Source organism: Cinclus cinclus, chromosome 9 (genome assembly GCF_963662255.1).
Source record: "Cinclus cinclus chromosome 9, bCinCin1.1, whole genome shotgun sequence".
Lineage (NCBI taxonomy): Eukaryota > Metazoa > Chordata > Aves > Passeriformes > Cinclidae > Cinclus > Cinclus cinclus.
In genome coordinates, this window is record NC_085054.1 from 25893895 (window position 1) to 25918894 (window position 25000).

Below are 25000 nucleotides of genomic sequence, written 5' to 3' on the forward strand. Positions count from 1 at the left end.
TTTCACGGGCTTCCCGCTCGGCCGCCTCCCTCTCCTCAGCCTCTCTCTTACAGTAGGAATACCTGTGATTCATGTGCTGTGAGTACGACCCCGAGTGCGAGAAGCGCTTGCCGCACTTGTCGCACTGGTAGGGCTTCTCCCCGGAGTGCAAGCGTGAGTGCTCAATCAGATGATGCTTGTGTTTAAATGCTTTCTTGCAAATCTGACACTGGTGTGGTCTTTTTCCTGCAAGGAAGGACAAGAGAACACATGGGTTACAGCAGCACGAACAAGAGGCTTCTTCACCCCTTGTTCCCCTTCCACCCCTTAATATACTCAAGCAACGCAAAGCTTGAACCACCGCACTTTCTGCTTCCCACTAAACCATCCCACTTTCTTCTACTTCTTCTTCTTCTTCTTCTTCTTCTTCTTCTTCTTCTTCTTCTTCTTCTTCTTCTTCTTCTTCTTCTTCTTCTTCTTCCTACCAGACCATCCCACTTTTTTCTTTCACTGCAGAAGCAAAGCAAAACAAAACAAAACAAAAAAAAAGCCAAAAACACAACAACAACAACTCCTCATTTATGCTACAACTTAGGGTTTGCATGGTGTTGATTGTAGTAATTTTACTCAAGCAGCTCAGGATAATAAAGAAAATTACTGAGAGAGAATCAATGGAAAACTGGCAGCTCTAGCAAGCAGCTGACACCCATGAAAATGTTCGAAAAATATCCCTGTTTATAAATAATTCTGCTGACAGCATCACATACACACCGTAGTTCTTTCCCCGCCTCGCTGAAGAGATTAGCCTGTAGAGAAAGCCTTTGTTTCTTAAAGTTTTCTTTGTTACGTGGCTGATGAATAGCAGGAAGCCAATATCTTATCTCTGTGCCTTCACTGGTAGCGCCACACGGCTGCAAGCCAACCGGTGGTCAACCCTTCCCCACCTGCAGCACCCCAAGGTGAGCCAACACGGATTCCCTTGGGATGCTCCTGACAGGTCTGGTGGCAGCAAGAGATAGCTGGGACTCGCTGAGTCCAAGAGAGGTTTGCTGCTGGCAGGAGAACCTGAGCTGGACCCACCCCAAGAGTACCCTCCACCAACCCTTGCCTGCAGGAGGAAGCCCTCAAGGACAGAAAGATGTTTTCCCCCCACCACGTGAGCAAATACAAATACATACATCTGCCACAGAAGCATAAGGGGTTTCTAAATAAAATGTTGTCAGCCACTCGCTGAGTGCTAAAGTGGTGTTAAGCTGCAGAAAACAGTATTTCCTTTGGCATTTCAGACAGTTTTGAACCAATGTTTGAAACTCAAAACCAGTGCCAAGCCTAAACACATCTGGTTGATCCCAGGCCACAAATAGCACAGGAATGCCTTCAACACCTTCCAGAACTGCCATACTGAAAGCTTAATTCCAAAATAGAGCTGACAAAAAATACTTGTCAGCATGATGCCACACGACAAAACTCAGCAAGGCATGATGCAACCGTGAGATATCCAGACATAACATATGGTGCAAAGATTGGAATTAGTGAAGACCGATCACCAAACTTGGATTGCAGAAGGCAAAAAATAAAATCAAACATTAGTACCTTCAGACAGATTTTTATTTTTTTTTTTAAATTTTGGAAATATCAAATTATAATCTAATTGTCATTCAGATGAATGGTGCAACCATGCAGGTAGATATGGTGCCAGTTGATCATTCTTTTATATTTCATGTGATTTTTCATGGATATTAAAATCCTGGTATTTGGTGCCTGAAATGTGGATCCCTTCTTTACATGTCCTATTGCTGGAGCAGATCGTTAGGAAGTTATTAGTGAACTGGCCTGATTCCTTGAGCGTATTTATCATACTTAGCTCATGCAGCATGTGACAAGAATGGGAATAAACTTCACACCAAAGCCCTTCCATCCTGTCAGTTGTGAAAGTGTGGTGTTTCTTTAATTTTAAAGAAGCAAAAGCAGGGGGAGGGTGAGTATGGTGGAGTGCCAGCCAAGAGCAAAGGGCTAGGAAACACCAACATGGAAGGAAATCCAGCAGGAAAAAATATAAATGCTTTCAGATCACTGAGGGATCTCAATTTCCAGGAAAATTCAAGCTGCTCCTTTATGAACCTCATCTGATTTTTTCCCTGGAACATGAGAGTACGGAAAGTCAGGCATAGAAAAACTCCACTTTCATAACAAAGTTGTTAAGAATGAATAGCAAGGACTATGCTAATTTTCTTTTTCTATCCATTCACAGCTACCTTCAAGTCCCACGGTGAAAGTTCACATTTAATAAGGTGTGATTAACGAATTCTCAAGGAAGCCAAAATTGTGTTATGAAATGAAGGGGAGATCTGGCAGCAAGGAAAATACAGGAGAAACCACAGCTAAGTAACCTAAATGACAGGGAAACTAGTAGATGCCTGGAAATTAGGGCTCGGACTGCATTTCTTTGTAAGAAAGTTTCCTAGGTCTGCAGGCATACAAGGTTTCTTTTTTTTCCTTTATTTCTCTTTATAGTAAAATTGAAAATTCAAACTTGATATATTGAATTATAGCAGTATTACTTGCATGAACTGTTTCCTAAAGCTGCATTTCTGCCAATTTAACCTGTTGGCTAAAAGTCAAACTCAAAGAAAACTCTGGACTTTGAGCTATAAATGTATTTTGGCTTTGAACCTTCAGCCTTGACCTAGGGGTGCACTAAATCCAGAGCTGGAGTCAACTACCTGTGATTCAGGGCACAAGTTTAGCTACAAAAGGGAAATCCCAGTGTCTTAGCTCAGGAGATTTAAGCACGATCAAGTCACTTACTCAAATTAGCTTAAAATCCCAAAGCGCTCTCAGCCTAAGCGCTCTCAAACCCCAGCAGTGCCAGTGGAAAACCCTCATGGGTGAGTGGGAACCTTCCCAGTGCTACCAACACCCAATGGAATGAACCTCTGCCCTGACCCAGTTGTCCTGCTGATTACCCTCAGAGTAACAAATTGATGTCCTCTCGCTAATACATCAATAATTGCTATTTTTGTTCCTTTTTTGCTCCTTTCAGACTTTCCTGATTTTCCTCATCACCTTTTTAGTGTCCTCCTCAATGAACTGCCCACATTATCTCAGTCCCTCCTATGACTTACTTTTCCCTAACATCAGTAATCCCAACCCTTGTCTTGTTCCACTTCTCCACCATCACTTCCCCATTACTTCGAATTCCCTGATTTTTTTTTTTTTTAAGGCACACTACATCTGATGCCCGCTACACCCTTCTCTGTCCCATCCTGGGAAAAATTTGAAGTCAGATTGGACAGAGCCCTGAGCAACCTGGTCTAGTTGAAGGTCCCCCTGGTCATTGCAGGGACCAGATGAGTTTTAATGATCACTTCCAACCCAAACCATTCTATGATTCTCACCCCACATTTGTGCTCCATCCAGCTCCCAGCACTTTTCCTTCCCTCAAACACAGGTCAACCAGCTCCACTGCTCTCATCCAGACTTGCCTCCACCTACCCTTCCAAAAGCTGGGTGATGTGCTCATCCCTCAGTCTTTGTGTGCTTTGCTCATCCTTTGCATGTGGCATTCATGCCACACACAGATGTAGCCTGGCAGGGAATCATCCATATTTTATAAATTAATTTAGAAATGAATAGATTAAAATACTTCATATTTTCATATTAATTTATGTAAGTACTAAAAAGGCAACACTAGAGCTATTTAGTCTATCACATCCATATCAAGGCCTCAGTTTTGATCTGAGGGAACCTGACAGCTTGGGCAAAGTTCTTTGTTCAGACACCACACAACATACCTTAGCAGTGCTCAGTGTGCAGCTGTTACAACACTAATTGAAATATGTTTTTAAATGTATCAGGTTTCTCAACATTTGCAGAATTATTTTCTTCCCATGTGCAAAACCCAGTATTTCAGCCATTTAAAATGAGTGTTTAATCCCTACAATGTGCTAGTAGGTCATAAAATAAAGCTGGACTAAGGTATTTTACACTGGGGATGGGGATAAGTCTGCAATTGTAGGTGGATGAGGGGGACCTACAACTTCAGGAAACCATAGGATCCCTGGCTGGTTTGGGTTGGAAGGGACCTTAAAGCTCATCTCATTTCACCCTGCCATGGATGGGGACACCTTCCACTAGACCAGGTTGCTCCAAGCCCTGTCCAGCCTCACCACTCTCACAGTGAAGACTTTCTTCTAGTAATATCTCCTTATTATCTCAAATCCTAATATCTAAACCCACTCTTGTTCATTTTGAAGCCATCACCTTGTCCTAGGGTGCTGTCATGCAGTGTCACAATATTCATGACTATAATATTCACAATATTCATGACATCATTGGAGTAGAGATAAGTCAAAAGGAGGCAGGTTTGACATCCCACCCCACAGGTTGCATCCAGTCCCATCCAAAATCCCCTGTGTCATCCATGGGGGATGGAGGTAGGAGAACTGGACCCAAGGAAGATCACAAAAGGGCTCACAAAACACTTGTGTTTGATCAGACAGATAAGTGATGTAGGTGCCACATTTTGTAATGAAATTTAATGATAAATCCCTCTCAAATATCTAGAGGAAATGTTTGGGCCTTTTTTTTTCTTTATTGCAAAGCACAGGTTCCCATGGGGGCCCACACTCTACAGAGGGGAAATCATAACTGATCTGTTTGCAAAGTCTCTAAAATTGCATTTCTGTTAAAACAAGACAACAGCAAAATCATCTCTGATAGTAAGTATCTCTCAATCTTCCCAGGCTAAAAGTCTTTGACTGGAAAGCTGTGCATTTCCCATTTGCAGCGGTATAAAAGTCACAAGACATCAGATCACAAGCTGTCACTGGTCCCAGACTAAATATCACCCATCCTTTGCCTAAGGCAGGTGGGTCTCTTTTCCATGGGAGGGGGCCAAACAGAAATCCCACTCTTCAGAGGAAAGAAGGAAATATTTTTGTGACAGTTTGTTTGTATTTTTTTTTTAAAGGCAGTTCTTTTGAAGCTGCTCAGGGGTTTGGATGTTAGATGTAGTCCCAGTGGAGATGGATTAGTGGCCAGAGCATAGCAAAGCAGTCAAAGGTGTAAGATAAATGCAATTTATATATAATTGCCCAAGCTGCACCTGTTCCATTTTCAATAGGAGACCTTGTCTGCAGACATAAACATAGAATATATCCTTTTTGTTTTCTTTATTTGAGTGCAAAATGGGGAATTCTAAACTTGTATCAGAGTAAAGCAAGAAAAAATAACCTTTAAATAGCATGTAAATTTTTTATGAATCAAGCTCTAAATAAAGAAAACTCCCAAGCTGGGAATTCAAAACACTAGCCAGAGAGAGCTGATTTGCTACCAGGCTCAAGAACAATATTTAGTTTACAGAATCAATCTGGAAATAAAACTAGTGCTTGCATCAGCATGAAAACTACAAAAATAAAAAAGAGGTCTTAATAAAATATACAGTGGAAAAGGAAAGGATGAAAGCCCTAGCACAGCTATGAGGCCCTCGACAGCCCACACAAGTAATAAAATAGAATATGATGTAATATAGAACAACAATGAAAGGATTTTAAATTTCTAGGTAGGATTCTGAAAATCTGTTTCCAGCTTTTGTTGCAGAGCAGGCATGCTGAGAGTTCCCCTGCGAAGCTACAAGGAAGCTGGTGTGTGGCAGACACAGGCGTTGACGAGGGCAATACAAACATTAACCTTCACCTTACTCCCCCATCGCTGGACCAGGGGCCAGGATATTTCTGTATTTCTAGATGCTCCATTCTGCTTTCTCTCCTGCTCACTCACACACTCCTGGTTTCCTCCTTATCGGCAGCACAAAGAATTTTTTGCTTGCCAAAGCACTGGTGCTTTGCCATGAGGGCAACCACCTTCTTTACCTTTCTAAGGAAAGTGTCTTGAAGCTTGTGCTAAACAGCTTGGAAAAATCTGAGATTAGACACATCCCATATTGGCTCAACTGTCCAAATTAGGATGAGTCTGTAAGATTCCACAGGAAAATCATGTGAGCACTGAATGTCTGTGCTACCTGCTGTGCTCTGCTCCCTAATTACAGCACTGTATCCCCTGGCTTTAAGGAAACAGGACCTTGTGAAACTCGAACTCTAAGCGGGACACATAACTTCTCTCAAAATTCAATGGCATCCCAAAATTAAGTTGTCAGATTTTTGTTCTGCAACAAACAGTGGCCTCTACACTAAATTTCAGATGAGCCAGAACTAATGCAATTCACTCATTGCAGTAACACAATAAATTTTCCTTCTCCCTATGAAGCTGAAAGCTATTACAGAATACCACCAGTACTGCACAGATTAAAAACTATAGATTGTGAAATCTGTAGACCTTTTTTTGCTGTGTTCCAGCTGTGGCAGGCGTGGTGTACAGAGGTAATCACACAGTTCTTTGTCCTGCAGCCAGCTGCATGGTCATACCAAAAGTTCTTAGGCTGACAAAAAGAACTGGCCATATACTAATCTTTTTGCCCTGGCATGGAAAGTCAGCTCCTCTGCAACACCTAAACATTCCTGTTTTCCACTTTACAACACTTGATTCAATGATAAACGATTATTCAGACAGCTTATGTAGTTTTAACTGTCAATGTTTTGCTTCAAATGATTTCTCTGTGATAAATTTTTACAGGGTCTCTGTCTGACTCTTTTGACCCTTGTTCTATCACTGGCTGCAATAGATACATGGACCTTGGGAAGGGGTGACAAATAAAAATCTGATTGTCCCAAAGTTCTAATAAAACACATATATTCTTTTTACAGAGAAAAAAAGGAGATTGTAATAAACAACATTCATTATTTTGTGCTTCTCCAGGAAAGACAGGAAGCATTCCAATTCCTCCTAAAACATGTTTTTAATGGAACTACAACAGGTCACAATTAGCTGCTCAGAAAACAGCAACATCCTCAGAAAAAAAGGCTTTCTTCTCTTTTTTAGGCTTCAAAAAGTTGGTCGAAAAACTTGGGCCTACTCTCACAATGACCCCAAAGGCAGAAGAGGGTGTTATTTTCAATTTGGTTCCTTCCACTGAGCACGGACTGCAGTTTCACACCTATGTTATTAATGCAATTACAAGCTCTGCCTGGAATAACAAATTAATTTGAAATTCACTTAAGATGCACCTGAACCATTAGCCAGAGTGCCAGTGCAGTGTGCCTCCTGAAGGCTGTGCATGATGTGTTGGGGCTGGCCCAGCCAAGCCCTTCAGAGCTCCCAACCGCTCAAACACTGGCGTGATGCACTGAGGCTCCACAAAAGCAAACACATCCCTGATAAAAGTCCTTCCCACTTTACCCACTGAGCTCCATCACAGGATATCATGAATTAATATTTACAACACCCCAGAGAGGCAGGCTGGTATCATTTCCCCATGTTTCAAAGATGGGAGAAGGTGAGAGAAAGCTGAAGCAATTTGCTGCAATTCACAGAGGAAGTCTGTGGTGAGGAAGGGGAGAGTGCAGCGCTCTCACCGCCTGTGCCTCTGCCACAAGACCATCCTTCCTGTCCCTAAATGCCAGGCTCCAGCCTGATGATGTGCTGTAGCTCTAGCGTATTAAATCTGACACCCTATACATGTTCTGGATCATAAGGTTGAGTCCCATAAAATTGATGGACGCGAAGTTGAGAAGCCAAAAGGGACAGAGGAAAGAAGCAGGAGAAGAGTCCCTGCATTGCAGCTGTGTGGCATTTTTCTAGGCAGTAGGCTCCCATGCTACTTCAAGACCATAACATATTTTTGCTATTATGAATGCAGTTTATTTTGCAAATCAAGGTGATTGCACACATTTCAGCTTGTCAAATTTTCAGCCTTTCAACCATATGTCTGTCGACCTTATGGACTACCAACTTTATGGGATTCAACCATATGCCCAGATCCCGATATATATGAAGGCCAGTTCTAACATAAGAGCTTTACAGTAGTAGTGTAGTAAACCATAATGTTTGCAGATGGCTGCAATAAAATCATTCAGGAGAGGAAAGGTGCAGGGACGTAAAGCCTTCAAAGCTTCTTCTACTGAATAAACAATTTGATCTGAATAATGTAGTGGGAAGCACATTTTGCCAATGAACTGGCAGATCTAGTCCAAAATGTTGCATTTCATTTTCTTTCCTAATCCCATGTGTGTTTTAACTTCCTTTTGTATTTTCCTTTGTGGGATTAGCCTAAAATTTGGAAGAAAAGTGTAAGAAGGAAAAATAACAAAGTAAAGGATTTTATTTTAAAGGTACAGTCCACTTCTGAATTGCAAATTTTTCATCTGTGAAAAGCCAAAATGTTATGTGGGGCCTGAGAGATGTATTAATAGAGAGGTATAAGGTTTTTACTTTCACATGGTGAGATTGAAGGATGATGTGACTTGCTTCATTTCCTGAAGCAGGACTCAGCTTTCAAAGTTAAGGGAAGTTTCCTCCTGAGTAAACTTTTCTAACTCGAGGAAGTTGGAGGTTGGTTTATGTCCTGCTGCACAATAATTCAGATGATAATTCACATTCCCTTTGTCCAACATAACTTGATATCTCTATTATTTGGGAAGCTCCAGTCCCATTTTCCCCTAACTGAAACATTCTGAGCCAATGTGTGGCCCTCAGAGAGCTCTGTCCTGGCTGACAGTGGGGAAGGGAGCACTGTCTGTAAGGGGAACCACGGCCAGCATAGGTGTGACGGAAGGTCTTTTTCAAACCAAAGTATTTTTTAAACTGACAGAGCATGGTGAGCTTTGGCAAGCTTCCTTGAACGAGACAAAAATCACTTCCTACTCAGGAAAGAAAGGAACCTTCCCTGGGCATTAACTGGGAAGTGAAAAAGTGAACTGCAACCTGCTTGTGCTGCTGGTGTGCAAAATCACAGTGAGAGGAAACCCCCTGAGCTGTTGACTTTCAGATAACTTGGCCAGAGCCAGCTCTCATGCTGCTAACGTCAGCGGCTATTTTCCTATTGGGTTAAATGGAGCAGGGTCAGATAGTGTCTAAGGAACAAGAAATACACTGTCACTCTTCCTTCCCATGCCAGACTTTGTGCTGACCAAGTTGCAGTTGTTTCTGAGTCCTAGGGCCTCTCTTATTTCAAGAGGGCTTGGCCTGGGAGATGATGATTGCCAAACACCTACCAACATTCACCCCGTCACACCCAACTGTCCTTCACCAAGCAATAACCATCAAGAAAAATTTAAAAACTAAGTCAGAAAAAAGCAAAAGAGTTTTTTTAAAGCCTCAGCACCCACACAAATGTACTCAGGAAAAACTGTGAAGAGCAGAGCCATGACCCTCACTCCTGCCCTACCTGTGTGCTCGTATTTGTGTCGCAGCAGGGAACTGCTCTTCTGGAATGTCTTGTCACATAAGTCACATGCGTACATGCCACTTTCTGTCTTCTTGATCTTCTTTCGGGACAGACAGGAGTCGGAGTCTGTCATGTCATCAAGGCCGGACATGTAGTCTGGGGTTCCATCAAGCAATTCTCCCTGTGAGGGAACCACTCATCAGCGACAGCCACTCCCACTGCCAACCCTGCCCACCAACCATCCCCAGGGAAGTCAAAATCATGCCTCAGTGGTCCCTCTTAGATTAGGAATATGAATACTGAAACTACTGCTGGTGGAAAGTACAGAAATAACGAGGAGCTTTCTGCTTCTATGCCTCAAACCAACTTTCTGTCTTTGAGCACTCTGCAGTAATGTGGTTTGCACAAACCAACAGTATTTACCATATCAACACTAAGTATTTCCAAGCAAGTGTGAAGGGGAGGCTCTTCATGGGCAGCAAAAAGTATTGTTTTATTTTACAGAAGTGAATGTAAGCAACAGCTAAGGGATCATTCCTTTCAAAATTTCAAAACTTGGATGTATTCTGTATCTGTAGAAAGGTTTTAATTGAATTTTATATTTAGGTACAAATGTTATTATTATGCAATCCATTTAAATGTATGTCTCCCGACTAAAGGCCTCAAGCTATATTTTTATATTTAATTTTGTAATTTGAAATAAGGAATATTAATAACACTTTTTATCAATGTTCTATCTATGTTAAAACAGCCTTCAGCATTAAGCAATAATGAATGTGGATCAGTAAATTATTAAATTTCTTGATATTTATTTTGTCTCGATCCAAAGAGAGTGCAAACTTGCATGATAACATATATTTCCATTTGCTATCACACAGTTCAGTTTTCTTAGACTAGGTTTGCTCTAATTAATATTAGAGAAGATTAAATAGGCTTAAATACATTTACAAAGAGGGCAGATGTACTGTAAATTGGAATAGTGGAACAGCTGTTATGGAGGTGCAGTGCTATTTATGCTCCTATTGTGCAAAGAGGGATTACAGTCTGTAATGTAAAACCATACCTGATTTTCACATTTGAAACTATAAAACATTTACTAGTCAGTAAAATTACTAATAGACGGTAATAGGACATGGGGGAACAGGCACAAATGTAAGAAAAAATTATTAATCTATAATCAGTTAATCTCATTTAACTCAACTCTGTACATTATATCTGAATACACCCAGCAAAAGGCTATAAAAGTACAAGACTTCTGTGGAGCTGCTCTTCACTGCAGGCAGGCAAGGGACAAAATCCTTTGCCACACCTGCATTGACTCTGGGATGACCTGAGGGAAGAATTATGGGTTGTACCCAGGCACGAATAAATGCTGACCCAGATTACGTGTCCAGGGAAAGACTTTGTCTGCGATTAAGGGCCCTGGCTGCTACCTCTCCAAATAATTTCATTTAATCTCTGGGGTTTTTCCAGAGCTGTTCCAGATGACTGGCAGGATTAGAGGACTAAGAGTCTGGGAAGAGCAGTAGGTGGCCCAAAGGAAGAGGCTATGGGTCAGTGTTTCATATTCCCCAGACATTCGTGAGAAGAGAGGATAACTTTCCCATGAATGGTGGGTGAACAATCCCCCAAAAATATGGAGAAGGAAGCTCTGAAGGCTTTAAATGGATTCCAGTGTCTACGAGGCTGACACACTTTGCATCCAAGTGTGGAGGTGACTCCAAACGATCACCCACTGCTCCTTTTCTCTCCGGTGAAATGTAGTTATGCCCCGAAGAGAAAAATTTCCCTACAATGTTTCCTTTTTTTTCCCCCTAGGGTACAATTTTTATGGACAACATTATTATTATTATTATTATTATTGTATTACTATACAAATCTAATGAGATATAGCTGAACTCTTTAACAGAACAAAAGTGATTATACATGTTCAAAGTAATTGGTACTGCTTCTGAATCCAAGTATAGGTACTCTTAAGATAACTGCAGTTTATTTTCCTATTCCACCACACCCTTCCAAATTCAGACTTAAATAAACTCTGCTAATTTTGTTGGAAATGTTGATTATAGCTTTGGGATTTTTCTTCTCAAGGAGGACATATCACAAAATACTAAATTTTTGCCTTTCAAAGGAGAAAACAGTTGAAACTATTTACCTGAAATCCTTGTTTCCGCTGGTACTTTCTCCTTTGCTGCATATCGGCAAAAGTAGCTGCTCCAGTTGGGTAGGTATAGGCCATATGTGGTAGGAAGCTCATCTGATCTAGTCCTGGGTATGGTCGCAGCCCAGGAATACTGGTCTGGACTGGTGGCATAAAAGTGGCTGGGGGAAATGCGCTCTGTGGTGGAAGTGTTGTGTATAAAGGTTTGGCACTAAATGGGTTCATACCAAATACTGGGTTAGTGCTTTTATCCAGATTATTTGAATTAGAAAACTCCTTCTTGATAAAAGTCAAGTTCAGTGGCTCATCTGAGTTTTCAGATGATGAAGAAACACTGTTGTGTTCTAAACTTACACTATTAGATTTTGTTTTGTTCTTTGTGGCTATAATACTTTTGGGTTCCTTCATTTGTTTTGGTAAAGACAAGTCCAATGGCTCAGCCTGAAGCTCCTCAGAAGAGAAACTGTTTGGAGTGTAAGAACTACTGTGGGAGTTTTTAGAAGATGTGGAAGAAAGATTTAAAGGAGAAGGAGTATTGCTCCTAGAGTGGTCCAATTTATCAACTGGCTTAATATTGGTAAAATGAGGAGGTTTTGTTAGCCTGAGAGGAGTATCACAATTAGTAACACTGTTATGGAGTTCAGCTATAGATGGTGAAGTTATAGAGTCCACAGGCTTTATTGGAGATCTGGCTGACAAAGAGTCTTTAGTGGGAGTGTTGTTGGTGGCAGCCAGCGCCACCTTGGCACTGGCCCTTTCCAGTGATGGTGACCTGGAACTTGAATACTGGTAGACTTTTCTTTGTTCAAACCATTCCTTCACAAATTCCTGAGGAAGGCCAACAGCAATGGAAATTTTCAGTAGTTCATCAGAGTTGGGTTCCATATTCATAGCATAATATGCTTTAAGTACAGACATGTGGTCCTTGTATGGGTTGATGGGGCTAGTCATTCCTTTCTCAGAAAGTACTGATGACAGCAAGAGGGTTTGCTTATCAAACACTCCAGGTTTGTTGGGAACCATGTTCTCATGAGGCTGAAGGACTGCCTTGATTTCTTCGTTCATTTTACACAGGTAACGCTCATGCTGATGCAACGGAATGGGACCAGGAAAGCTTTCTTTACAGAACTGGCATGAAAACGGAGTGGATACATTGTGGTTCTCTATCATCTTGTCTTCAGTTACCAGGTCTATTAGGGTTCGCAGCTTCTCTTTTTTTATGTTATTGAGCTGCCTCCTCGAGTCTGTAGTCAAGCTCTGGAGGCAAGCTTTGGCTTCATTGACTTTCTCTAATGTATAGTCAATAATACTTTTAGTGGCACCATTATGACTTACTACTGGAAGACCCACGGGGGGAATATTGGGGGAGGTAACTCCTTGTTCCTCAGCTTGAGAGCATGAATCCTTCATATGGTAAACCTTCAACTTGGAGATCTCTTCAGCCTTGCAGTCCATTTTCTGCCTGGAAACCGTGTTGTCCACAATCTGTAGGACTTTCTGCACCTCGCTTAAATTGCTGCCTACTGCGGGAAACCCAAGCAATGGTGCTTCCATCCCTACACCTAAGTGCTGCATTGGACTTTGAGCAGATGCGTGAACTCCTAAGGGACTGGTTGCTCCAAGCCCACCATTCATAAAAGGACTAGTTGCACTAAACCCATGTGAGGCCATAAGAACCTTGTACTCATTGAAATCTAGTGGTTCTGTTTTAATTTTCAGTAGGCCTGTTTGCTCAGACATACTAAGTGGTTTGCCATTCTCCAGCTTGTTTCTCAGCTGTGTGATGGCTGAATTAGTAGGAGAGGAAGATACAGAATTAGGAGAAGAACCCGTCTTGATATTGTTTCTCATTCTGCCATTTACAGAGATTAAACCAATACACTTCTTGCTGCTGATGTGCGAACTGTAGGAGCCAGAATGGGAGAAACGTTTCTTGCAGTTTGGACACTCATATGGTTTTTCACCTAAAATGATAGTTAAAACCAAATGTTAATTGCCATTCTCGCTGCTATAATTGCAAGGGTTTGCATTTGGTATCTAACTGATTGTCTATCTAGTGACTAATAGTGAAGGAAATATTAATTCTATGAACCTGACCACACACCACCACTGCTCTACCTTCCTCTTTCTACAGGTTTCTACAGTTTGGGCCCAGGGTCTCCAGGTGGCAACAGCCATCAAAGTGTGAGATTGGCTCCAGACTGACCAGGGCAAGTCACAGGTAAGCACCCTGAGGGGAAGGGAGTCAAATCAAATCAAATCAAATCAAATCAAGACTGTTCAAATTTGATTTGTCTCTTTTTTTTTTCTTTCCCCAAAAATGGAATGTATTGGGGAAAGAAATCACATCTTCACCGGATGTGAGCTCCAGTATGAGAAACTGCGTCTTGATGTTAGTTTGTGCCTGGGCTGAGCCTGCTGACATTTTGTGTGCTGCATTCTGCATCAAGTAGGAGAGCCAAAATGCCCAAGTCATTCAATCTGAGAGGCTTGGCAGTTTCTTGTTATCTGAGAATATGAGTTCCATTTCACTCAGGGGGACTTTTTGTTTTGGAAAATATAATGGACTCTTCAAGTTCCTGCTGCACAATGATGAATGAACATTTCTGAGCTCAAACTGCCAAACAATCTATGTTATTTGCAGGAAGCTTTACTATTTCCAAATCTTTTAGCAAGACCATGGTATTAACAGCATGATAAATGAGGATGACTCAGATACTGCTTATGAAATACCTTGGTAGCTCCAAGAAGCCAGAAGCAGAACTGTGTAAATTTTAAGCAGTCTTTAAAACTCAGCTAATTAAACAAAATGCAAATGAGCACACCAGCACCTCCGCTACTCACCACTGTGAATTCGCAGGTGTTCCTTCAGATGGTGTTTATATTTGAAGGCCTTGCCACACTCAGTGCATTTGAACTTGCGATTGCCTGCTCCTTGGGTCAGCATTTGGTGCTGGGAGGAAAAGAAGAAAAAAAAAGATATACCAACATGAATTTTATGCAAGAGAAACCATGAATTTCAAGCTTAAAAAACAAAAATTAAATTAATGTGACTGAATTCGTCAAGCGGACCAAAAGGTCTGCATGTACATTTATTTGTCTCATCAGTGTTGCAATAAAAATCAAAATGTTGGCAGTAAACCGAAACAAATGAGAAAGTAGTTTCACATGAGCATTCGATATTTGCTTTAGAATTATTTCCTAAGTCTCTCATCAGAAATGTGTTGCTTTAAGGTATCTTACAATGAGAGAAACACTTTTATAGGAAGATTTGTGGCTCTTAATATTCCTAGCAGATTCTGAACATGTGGGACTCAGCTTGTTTAAAAATTCTGTTTACTGCATGTGGAGGAAAGAGAGAAACACTGTTCTTAGTGGCATTTCATGTAAGATTTAATTCATTATCAAGAAGGAGAGACTGCATCTTCAACATAAGCTGCTGCTGGAAATGTTTTTTAAAATCACAGAGCAGCAGAAAAGACTTGAGCTACCTTTCGTGCCATGTTTTCCCTCAGTGCTCTTCTGAGGGGTAAGGGAAAGTTGAAAGTTAAAAGCGGTGTAAAGATATAATCAAAGGCAGCTGACCTTTTTGCAACAAGCAAGGAAAGCCCCATGACTCTGAATTTTGAAAGAAAAGAATAATTAAAAATAATTATTGTCTTGATAATCCTGTAGCCAACCACTCTGGACGCTCAAGGTAGGAGGTCAGCCTTTTGCAGGCAACCACAACACAAAAGACTTTTGCAGGAGCAGGAATGGGGGGGAGTGGGGGGGGAAAGGAGGGAAAAAAAAAGACAGCGCCGAAACGGTATGACAACTGCGAGGGTGTGCTGCCTCTTCCCACATTCCTGGCGAGACAGATGGTGTTACATGGGACACAGGGAGGTTTGTTCAAACAGCAGCAACCTTCAAAGATCAAGCAGAGCCCAGCCCGCCGCGCGCCATTGAGGGACCCGCGCTCATATGTTGCTGAGTTGCATAAACAAACAGCAACAGCTGTTTTGTCTCCCCCCATCGCCCTCCAAGGACTACTATAAACTTTAGTTGTGCCACTGTTAATATGATACAATCATTTTAATTTACTAATTGTAAATGCCATGAGCAAATGAGGGGACTTTTCAACACCAAAGCTACCATTCATAATGCGCCAGTACCAGCGCGCTCTCGCATGTGAAATTTCAGGCAGTTACATTGGATAAATATCCAGGCGGGTTTTGTTCCCTCCCCTGGTGTTTTTAATGATACGAGGCAAAAGGAAGAACCTTACGGTGGATCAGGTTAGGAAAAATATACATGGGAAAATGTGTTTGTCTACTGGAAAAGCCATGGGAAGGAAAGAAAGGGAGAAAGTGCTCTGGAGTCATTTGTATTGATTTAAGATCAAGCAAAAGATATGGTTCTCTTAAAAATGCTAATTGCAAAAAATCGTGAGATTAGGAAGATGTGCATTTGCCTGAATTTACCTTCTGCTGAGAAAAACCTTCCAAGAGAAATCCATCTGATTGTGGTTTTCAGGTTTTTAAGAAAAATAAATACGGCATAAAGCCTATATAATTTGACACAATGCACACATCTATTTATTCAACTTTTAACCATGCCATTTGCGTTTCCATTACAGCTCTCCTTAAGCTGGGTTTTTAGAGGTAATTCTCCAGCTAGGAGCAGTTTTTCTGCTGGTCTGTAAAGAATTTTGTGGTGCAGGTCTATCACCAGCCCATCTAGGAGCACTAGGGAAGCTCAGTCACCTGTTTGAGACACCAGCATTTCCTTAAATGTGGCACTGATATAATATTACATGTACCCCATAGAGGAAAAAACTGCCTTGATTTATTGCATATACACTGCCGGGCTACACAAATGAGAGCAATGGCCAATTCTGGTGGCACAATCACAAATGATAGACTATATGTACTGTCGGAAGAGTTCTTCTCAAAATGTGTAATTATGCCTAACAAACGATTATACAAAATACGCATAATTTCATGTGATTGAAAAGGTTACTCAAAAAGTAATGAAAAAATATTAGCGCATCTTTTAGTATGTCTTGGAGCTCCTATTTGCAACACTGCAAAGTAAAACTAGGTGAAAAATGGAATTAAAATTGCTGAGATGTTTAATAATGTATAATTAAAATGCTACAGTTTCATTCACTTTTTGAGGAACATAAAAACGAAACTAAAGTCAAGTTAAAGTGCAAATAAAATTTCTAAATTAGAAATTAACACACTCATTCGATCGTGAACATAAGACTATTAAATCATATTAGAAGAGACCATCAAAAAATCATTTAGACCTCAATTAAAGCTATTACCATTAAAAGATCTGCATCTTCAAAATGCCATGAAAAATTAATAATGATTGCCAATCAAAGCAATATCGTTTCTCTAAGGGGTTATTACAGAAAGAAATCACTTAAAACCAGCCCCCCACCTGATCTGTCCCTGGCTTGTGTGTCACCATATGCCGCTCGAGCTGGGTGCGGTAGGCAAACGTGTAGTTACAGAGAGGGCACGAGAAGTTCTCCTCGTTCTTCTCGTGGCGGTACTTGATGTGCTCCTTGAGGGACGTCAGGCGCTTGTAGCCCCGGTCGCAGTAGGGGCAGGTCAGCAGTTGGGCGAAGGCATCTGGAGTTCCAGGTGGCAGGTCTGCGCCCCAGGATGGAGGGGGGGGGGAGGAAAGAGAGGCAGGCCAAAAGGTCAGCAAATCAATGGCAGCTCATGGGCTGATTGCCCGGGATGGTATGAGAGGAATCGCCGCAATCTGCTGCCCAGGAGGGAGGGACGGCGCTTCCAACCGGCGGCGGGAGGCACCAGCACCCGCGCACACCCACGGCAGACTCGCAGGGCCTGCTCCAGACCCCGCCACAGGGAAATTAATTATGGGCATCACTCCTCCTGCAGACCTGGCTGGCTGGAAAACTAAGAAATACCTTTCCTGATCAATTGGCAATTTTCATTCCAGCCCCAACTCATTATGTTACTTATGCCACTGACCGAATCCTTCCAACTGACTCTTCTCCAGGTATTTATCAAGGCATTGGAGAGCAATAGGCTGGCTACTCTGTCTTTTGTTGCATTAAAACTCTATTAAAACTTCCCAAACTCTCAAGTAGAGCAGCAGCCTTTCTCCTGTTTAAATTCAGCTCTTCAGTTCACGCACCAAATAATACAAATTGTGCTGACTAAAAAATCACAATACACTGAAATTACAGCCCCAATCTTTGCTCATGAAATTCCATGCCGCTGCAGCTGTTCTTCAATTTTTAAGGTAAACACCCAGGCATGTAGTGCATTTATAATTGCAACAGCTGCACGAGGTCAGAATACTGGCTAAAAATGAATTACAGCCTCACCATTTTCTTCTTGCCCATTGGCCTCTGGAGTGCCAAGGCGAGACAGTTCCTCGGGGGCTTCAGGGTAAATAATAGCTGTGTCGCTGCGCTGCAGGTACTCTGCTATGCTGACTGCATGCCCATCTCCTTCCTCCAGTTTCCTTTTGGCAAAATATTCCTCAAAGTCCGACGTGCAATTTGCATTCTTCACTAAAATAAGAGAGGGGGAAAAGAAAGGGTGGTTGAGTGCATCATCCCAGAGATCTTGGGCTGGTCAGCAGTGTTAGAGCTGGAGCAGATGTACTGGAGCCACAAGGCTAGGGCTGCAGCTGGATCCTTGCTCTCATCAGTCTTGCTCCAGCTCCCAATAAAATTAATGTGGGCTTTCCACCAGTGTGGATGGCAGTAAGGGCAGGCAGTTAAATTAACAAGAACATGGGGCTCTACAGGGCAGCAGGAGAAGTTTATGAGGCTTGGGTAATGCAGGTAATCTTTCATTGCTGGAACCTGAACACCCTTCACGGGGCTCCTGGGGGTCCCACAGCTTTTGGCATGAGCACAGCTCAACCTGCAGGACTGAGCCCAGCTGCCTCTGGAACCTGCAGACCCTGAGACAGTCCCCACATGGGGAGATGGCAGTTGCAGGTAGTAAAAGACCAAACCTTTCTGAGACACGTCTTACCTCAGCCTGCTCTTTGTCAGGCACAAGAAGAAAAATGCTCACACCTTCCTGCTTTTTCTTTCCTGCCTGAAAATTAACTTATAATGAGAGGATGAGCTGTTCTAAAAACTAATTGCTTCATGATTTCTGCAATAGATCCACATGGTTTAGACCATAACAGGGTCACTAAGCCACCACTTTGACAATCCATACAAGAGTTTTCCTTCTTTTCTTTAAATGTAACCTCAATTTTTTATTATCCATGCAATGTCCATGAAACATAATACATGCTCAGCCACAAAGCATCCTGTTACTAAAAATGTGCTTTTCTCCTCCAAGTACAAACACTGCTTACAGGAAAGATCTTAAAACTCTGGGATGTTATAGGCAAATAATAATAATAATATAATCATACTAGAAAAGAAAAAAAAAGATATTATTATTTTCTTCCTCTAAGTTGTGTTTCTTTGTTTATTAACAAGTCTTGAAAGACACAGTTGGTGGCAGGGAACTAAAGATACCTGGTTTTAACTGACCATAAATGAAAAGCACAGCCTATGATTGATTAAATTTTTAATGTATTTCTGTTGAGGCGAAATAAGAAAATGAGGAAACACCATGAACTGTCCTGGAGTTCACATACTCTGCAGTATGTGAAAGTAAAATACTAAACAGCACAATTCCACTGTCAGTGATGCCAGGGAGCAACACGGAGTAAGCACATGGAAATCAAGGGGGTGATGGTCTGTAACCACTGGAAATGGAGACTAACTAGCTCCTTGGTATTTAGAAATGGGTAAATACTTTGCCTCAGTTTCCTATGAAAATGCAAGGCAGTGATGCTGGCAGTGAAAACGAAACATGACCTCTGACTGGGGCACAACTGGGAGGCTGCAGTGCCTGATTTGAAGCTCTGATCTCGTCGTCATCGATAAAAGTAGATATCCGTCTCTGTAAACCTCATCCCTTTAGCCGATAAAATCAAATCCTCTGGCTGAGACAAATATGCCCTATTTTTCATATGAGCTGAGCAGCTTCTCAACCGTTCTGCACTATTTTAGTGACAGTGACCAAATGGCACAGGGCACAGAACCTTAGTTTTGGAGGGAAACTTCTGTTCCTATCACAGTGTTTTTGTAGGGAATGGCTACACCACCACAGAGTTCCTCTTGGTCCTTCTGCAGCTCCAGTTAACATTTGTTATTAGCATGAGAAACAATTTTCTTTCTCAAAAATAAAGCAGCTTCTATAAAAGGAGAGTGTGAGTGTGGAGAAGACAGAGTTCTTTACCTCCATTTTGCTCTGGGAGAGAAATATAACAAAATGGTTGTTGCTGAGTACACCTTATGCACAAGAGCATCACAGTAGGTATAGGACTTACTGTTTTAATCAGAAAAAGAAAGCTGAGGCTTTACTTTTTATGCTGTAACTCTAACTTTTCATTCCCCTGTTATGCCTAGATCTTCCAAGTGTTACAAGATCATCTACCCTCTGGCTTAACACAAGCTCCACTCCTTCTATTGTCTTAGCATTTTTGCCATATCTAGGCCATGAGCCAATTAAGTGCTACCTGTGAAACAAGGTGAGGGAGTTTTTCTCCAGAGAGGAAAAATGGGATGGTTCCATGGGGTGATTCCTTGTGTCCCTTTTCTCCTCTGGGTACACTAGGGGTACTTGGAGTTTGCAACTGCATTTATAGAATTAGGATTCAAGCCACCAAGCAAGGCTTGAGTTAAAATTAGCACCTTCCACCCCCATCTCAAAACCAAATGAGGTTCTTCATTCATGCCCCGAAGTCTATCTGGATGCTGATCCAACAGGTTGTGGAGGACTGCTGTGATATTAGTGGCCTTGGCTTCCTAATTCTAGGGATTATTTAGCTTCTATGTCCGTGCATGCAATCCAGGAGCTAAAGCAAATGTTTATGTCTACATTATAAACCCCTAAAAACAAGGGGATTTAGCGGAAAAGCTGATAGATCCTTCACTGAAGCAATACAACCAGTGCTGCAACGCTGCAGCTTAGTGAATAGTGAAGGGTGCTCATGGTTTCTCACCAGCAACATTACAGACAATTCAGACATGGCTGGAAGCTCACCTAGTGGTACTAAAAAGACCCATCTGATAACCGTTAGGTTTCTCTCTCGACTTCTAGGTGGAAGACTTGCTTCCCACCTCAGTGCCCTAATTTATTTTCCAAAGCCATGTTCCCAGAATCCTTGTGGGCTGATGCTGTACACACACTGCACATCCCCTCCTGCGAGGCAAGAATTTCAATAAGATCTATGGTGGGTGACCTCACCAAATAAGTCTTTTTTTTAATTAATTATTGGAGCCTGGAGAGCAGAAATATTTTCAGCTCCAAAAGCTGATGTGGCTGTGTCACATAAAAATAAAACACATTAAGGAAAGCTATCTTAGGAGGCATTTAGGACCTTTCAAGATAAAGTGGGAGAGAGGTCCAAGGAGCTTGGGAGACCAGTTATTTTGTGTGGGAACTCGTCCTGCAAGATGGTGATAGCTGCCCTTAATCGCAAACAAAGCTAATAAAACCCCAGCCTTCATTAGCCAGGAAGTGAGAGGCCCCCATTGGTACACACAGATTACAGCCTGAAAACGGCCTGTCCTCCAACATGCCAAGTTTTGGTTCTGTTTTCCTCCCACTGAAAATTTTTCTTTCCCTTCTTTAAATTATGTAAAGAGATCTTTACTTGAATTTTGTCAGATGTTACTAATGGAAACCAGGAAATTTTTTTTCTGTTTGTTTACAGGGATTTTGTTAATCTATTCTCAGCAAGTATCCTAGTTGCAATAACCATAAAAGTTAGTATAAAATAAGCTGTAAGAATTTCTTCATTCACATTTTTAAAACCTCTTCTGCTAAACATCACCTTTTGAAGTCCCTATTGCAGAAATCCACAGAAATATTTACAAATTCATTTAGCAGAACCAAAATCCTAAATTTTCACCCTAATGGTCATTTACGCTTTTTTACTATGAAGCCTCCGTGGCTCGTTATAAAAATGCAGCTGATTAATGTACTGATAACAAGATTTCTCTTTAAGTACCACTAGGAAGTAGCCACTCTGACAATAGCAGAATAATTTAATAATGGAGACCTTTTCTTTTAGCTTTCTTTCTCTACTAATGACATTTTGCACAGAATCTGATGCTAGAAGTGCACCACAAATATTGCATACACATACAGACTTTCTGGTTGGATGCATGTTTTCATTGGGTTGAGTATCAGCCTCACCTCAGCTACTTTACTGAACATCAGTGTTAGATCCCCTGTAACTTGCAGGGAAAAACTGAAGCCTAACACTCAAGACAGGCCCAAAGCCTATAGTGAGGCTGAAGAAGAAAACTTTGAACACTTCCCAGACTATCCAGGAAGGTTCTCCAACAGCTCAGGGACTGATTTCTTCCCCTTCCTTTTCAAATAATGGTTGAGGCATTTCACTGGGCATGAAGGGGAGCTTTTACTCCTAATAGAGGAAACTACAGGTCCTCATAGTCACCTGGCATCTGCCACTCAAGGTGAAAAGATTGGCATAAGCATTTAATTTATCAGAGTATTTATTATGCCTAAGTAGTCTGACATTGCTCTTAAAAGTCTATGGACATTGCAGCAACTAAAGAAACGTGTTCTCTCCAACCTGACAAGGCATCAGCCTCCACTGAAAGAAGCTCTGAACACCTCAGTGACAGAAGACTTGAATTAAACCCTGTCAGAGCAACTTGTGATGGTTATTGGAGCAAGTCTCCCATCGTAGCTGGGGTAAAGAGGAGCCTAGGACTTTCACAGGACATTTGGGGAAGGAATTGATCAGAGCAACACACAGAGAAGCTCTTGCATTTTAAATGCAGACCACCTAAATGCAAAGCACTCCTTGAGGTATGAGTTTGCAGTGCATCAAGCTGGGTACAGGTAACCCTTATTTCTTCCATGGAAAACTGGTTCCAGTAGAGGCAGGACACCCCATGGACCCCACTCAGGGTTGGCAGAGGGGCTTGATGGCACCCCCAGAGAGATTTTGTGAGGCTGAGAGTGTGCTGGAAGACAAGGACATCAGATACTGGAAGGGAAGGGACTAAGAGGATATGAAGTCTTCCCCTTGAAGCAGACCACATTGCAAGCATGAAAGAGTCAAGGCCTGTTATGGTAAGGAAAATATGCGCAAAGGAAGTCACACGGACTGATAGGGGACCTCAAAGGCTCTGGTAATGGTTATTCAGATAACCATCAAGCCTTGTTTCTGAATCAGATGTCTTTTAAAACCCTGTTTCTCCAAGTGCAAAGCACAATTTGTCACTTCATTGCTGTCTCTTGGAAATAAAATAAGCTTTTGAGATACATATGTAGCCAGCTCTGCACAGCAACATCATTAAGTACAAACGTAATGATGAACTGTGCCTCAGTGCCACCCTCCTTTCATGCATAATAAATCTAATGGATGAAGAAAGCAGTGACACGGTTTTATTTTCCTATTATTTTCCCCCTCAAGAATGATAAAATAAATTTCTTGTGTTGCTTAATAAGAGCACTGGGGTTTTATGTGGGTGTTACCAACATCAGGAAAGTGTGAGTAATAAAATCCTTGTGAGACTTTGGTACCACCTTTTACAGTAATATTTGTGGAGAGTATTACCTATAAACTAAATTTCATAATGGGATGCATAGAAATGTTATAGAAATGAATAGAAATACTGCTACTAGAAAACTGTTCCTTTTAGCTGGGTAAATCTATCTGCAACTTCTCAAATTGTGACAAAACGCAGAAGAAACGCTGCGTGATGCATGGCATTCAGCTGTGCTGAGGATAGTGTGGGGCCTTGGAAAGAACATGGTAAAAACCCCTGAATTCATTTGGATTAGAAAATAGCAACAGGGACCTTTTGCTGGTTTGCTCTGCTACAGAAAAAGAGAGATGGCTCAGAGGTGATGCCTGCTAAATTTCTCTGTCACACTTCTTGTGCCACCAAATGTATTGATTTCTAAGAAGAGGGGAAAGAAAGAGATGCAAAAAAGTGGGGGGTGAAGAAAGAAAAGATTAGCCAGAAACATTAAAATCTCATAAATATGCATTTAAAGTGTGTGTGTCTGTGGATCTATGTAAGGGGTTTATGTGTGTCTTGCTGAAAAGATGTTTTCAGTCCCTGAAGCAGCTCACTCTGTGCACCACCCAAATCTGAGGCTGCCAAGGAGGGTGCACCCCATCCTCATTATCAAGCTCTTTGTACAGTCTCTCTCATTAAAAGGCTTCTGTATCTTGGACCAGCTAGTTTAAACTGTCCAAAGTTCACCCTGCCTGGGAAAACATCTCCTCACATTGCTGAGAGAACGCTTATCTCCCAAGGATGCAGCTACAAGGAGTTGGGGGCTAAAATGTTGTGGGACACAGGAGGGACTCAAAGACTCGCCACTGCGCTCTCGTGATTGAGTTGGTGGGGGGGAGGAATAAAAAAAGAGAATTATGTCAGTATTTTCCAATTTTTTAACTGAAAATAAGACATAGATTGTTTTGTCATCCTCACTCTTCATGCACAGCTAGCTCCACGTGATCCCAAAGAAAAGTGATGCTCACTCCATGCAAGGCCTTACCTGTACCATTGTTTCCAGTGGTCTGAATTGTGGCTTCAGGCCCCATAGTGTCATAATCTTCCTTCATTTCTTCTGTGAAATAAAGCATGCACACTTTTAGCACTGGCACGGCGGTGACTGGCTCACAAAGCTGGGGAGCACATGCAGTGCTGGGGAAGATCCCGCTCAGGGAAGGAGAGGAAAGGGCTGTTGTGGACCTCGACACAATAGCTTTGTTCTGGGAAGTGAATGAGTTCAGCAGTGCTGGAGGGACGAGAACTTATTTACTTTAAACATGACAGCGAGTGGTGGAAAACAGAACTATTTGCTCGGAGTAAATGAAGGGCTTTTCCCAATATCAAATCTAATAAGCAGTCGGGTGAGAAAAAGGGATTTTTTTTTTTTTGTTCTTTTTTTTCCCCCCACACTTATTTAAAAGAAATAATCAGTTAACAGACACTGTGAGATCTTTACCTGGAAGAAAATGCAAATGCAGAAGGAAGATGCAAGAACTTCTTGTATCTCCCTCTCTATCTATCTATCGCCACACAGATCTGAGCTGTCACCATCATTTTAACCTCATTTGAGGCACAGCAAGTATTAATATTGAGTGGTGCAGAAATGTGACAAATCTTCAGCCGTGGGCAGCTCTCCCCTGCCCCTACTACTTGTTTGCATCTTCTGTGCACTGGCAGAGTCTGCCATAAATTGGGTTAACTCACATGCAAATGAGCATGATACGTGTAAAATTATTTATTATGTATTTTTATGGGTTGGTTTACTTTCCATGAACCTGGGGGTTCAGACTGAATAAAAATAGCTTTTAGAAGAGGCTCCATCACTGGGGAGAACACTTATTTTCCTGGATGTTTCAGCCTGCCTGGCACTGCCTGTCAAACTTAGTTTCTTGCTGCTAATTTGTTAGTTCATGTGCAACAGGTATTCACACATGCAGCCTGGATAGGATTGAACCTTCCAAAGGGTTTTCACAGGGAAAAAAAA

The 25000-nt window shown here is 41.7% G+C and overlaps 1 protein-coding gene across 1 annotated transcript in view; it reads right to left on the reverse strand.

The window, feature by feature from the left end:
- The window catches only part of ZEB2 (zinc finger E-box binding homeobox 2), a 113535-nt gene that overhangs the window by 1814 nt on the left and 86721 nt on the right, over positions 1 to 25000 (reverse strand). The window contains exons 4-10 of the mRNA XM_062498529.1: positions 24020 to 24091; positions 17776 to 17964; positions 16854 to 17068; positions 14268 to 14376; positions 11418 to 13387; positions 9263 to 9443; positions 1 to 225 (exon numbers count right to left, since the gene is read on the reverse strand). The exon at positions 1 to 225 is cut by the window's left edge and continues 1814 nt beyond it. Of these exons, the coding sequence (XP_062354513.1) occupies positions 1 to 225; positions 9263 to 9443; positions 11418 to 13387; positions 14268 to 14376; positions 16854 to 17068; positions 17776 to 17964; positions 24020 to 24091 (2961 nt within the window). The remainder of the gene's footprint in view (positions 226 to 9262; positions 9444 to 11417; positions 13388 to 14267; positions 14377 to 16853; positions 17069 to 17775; positions 17965 to 24019; positions 24092 to 25000) is intronic.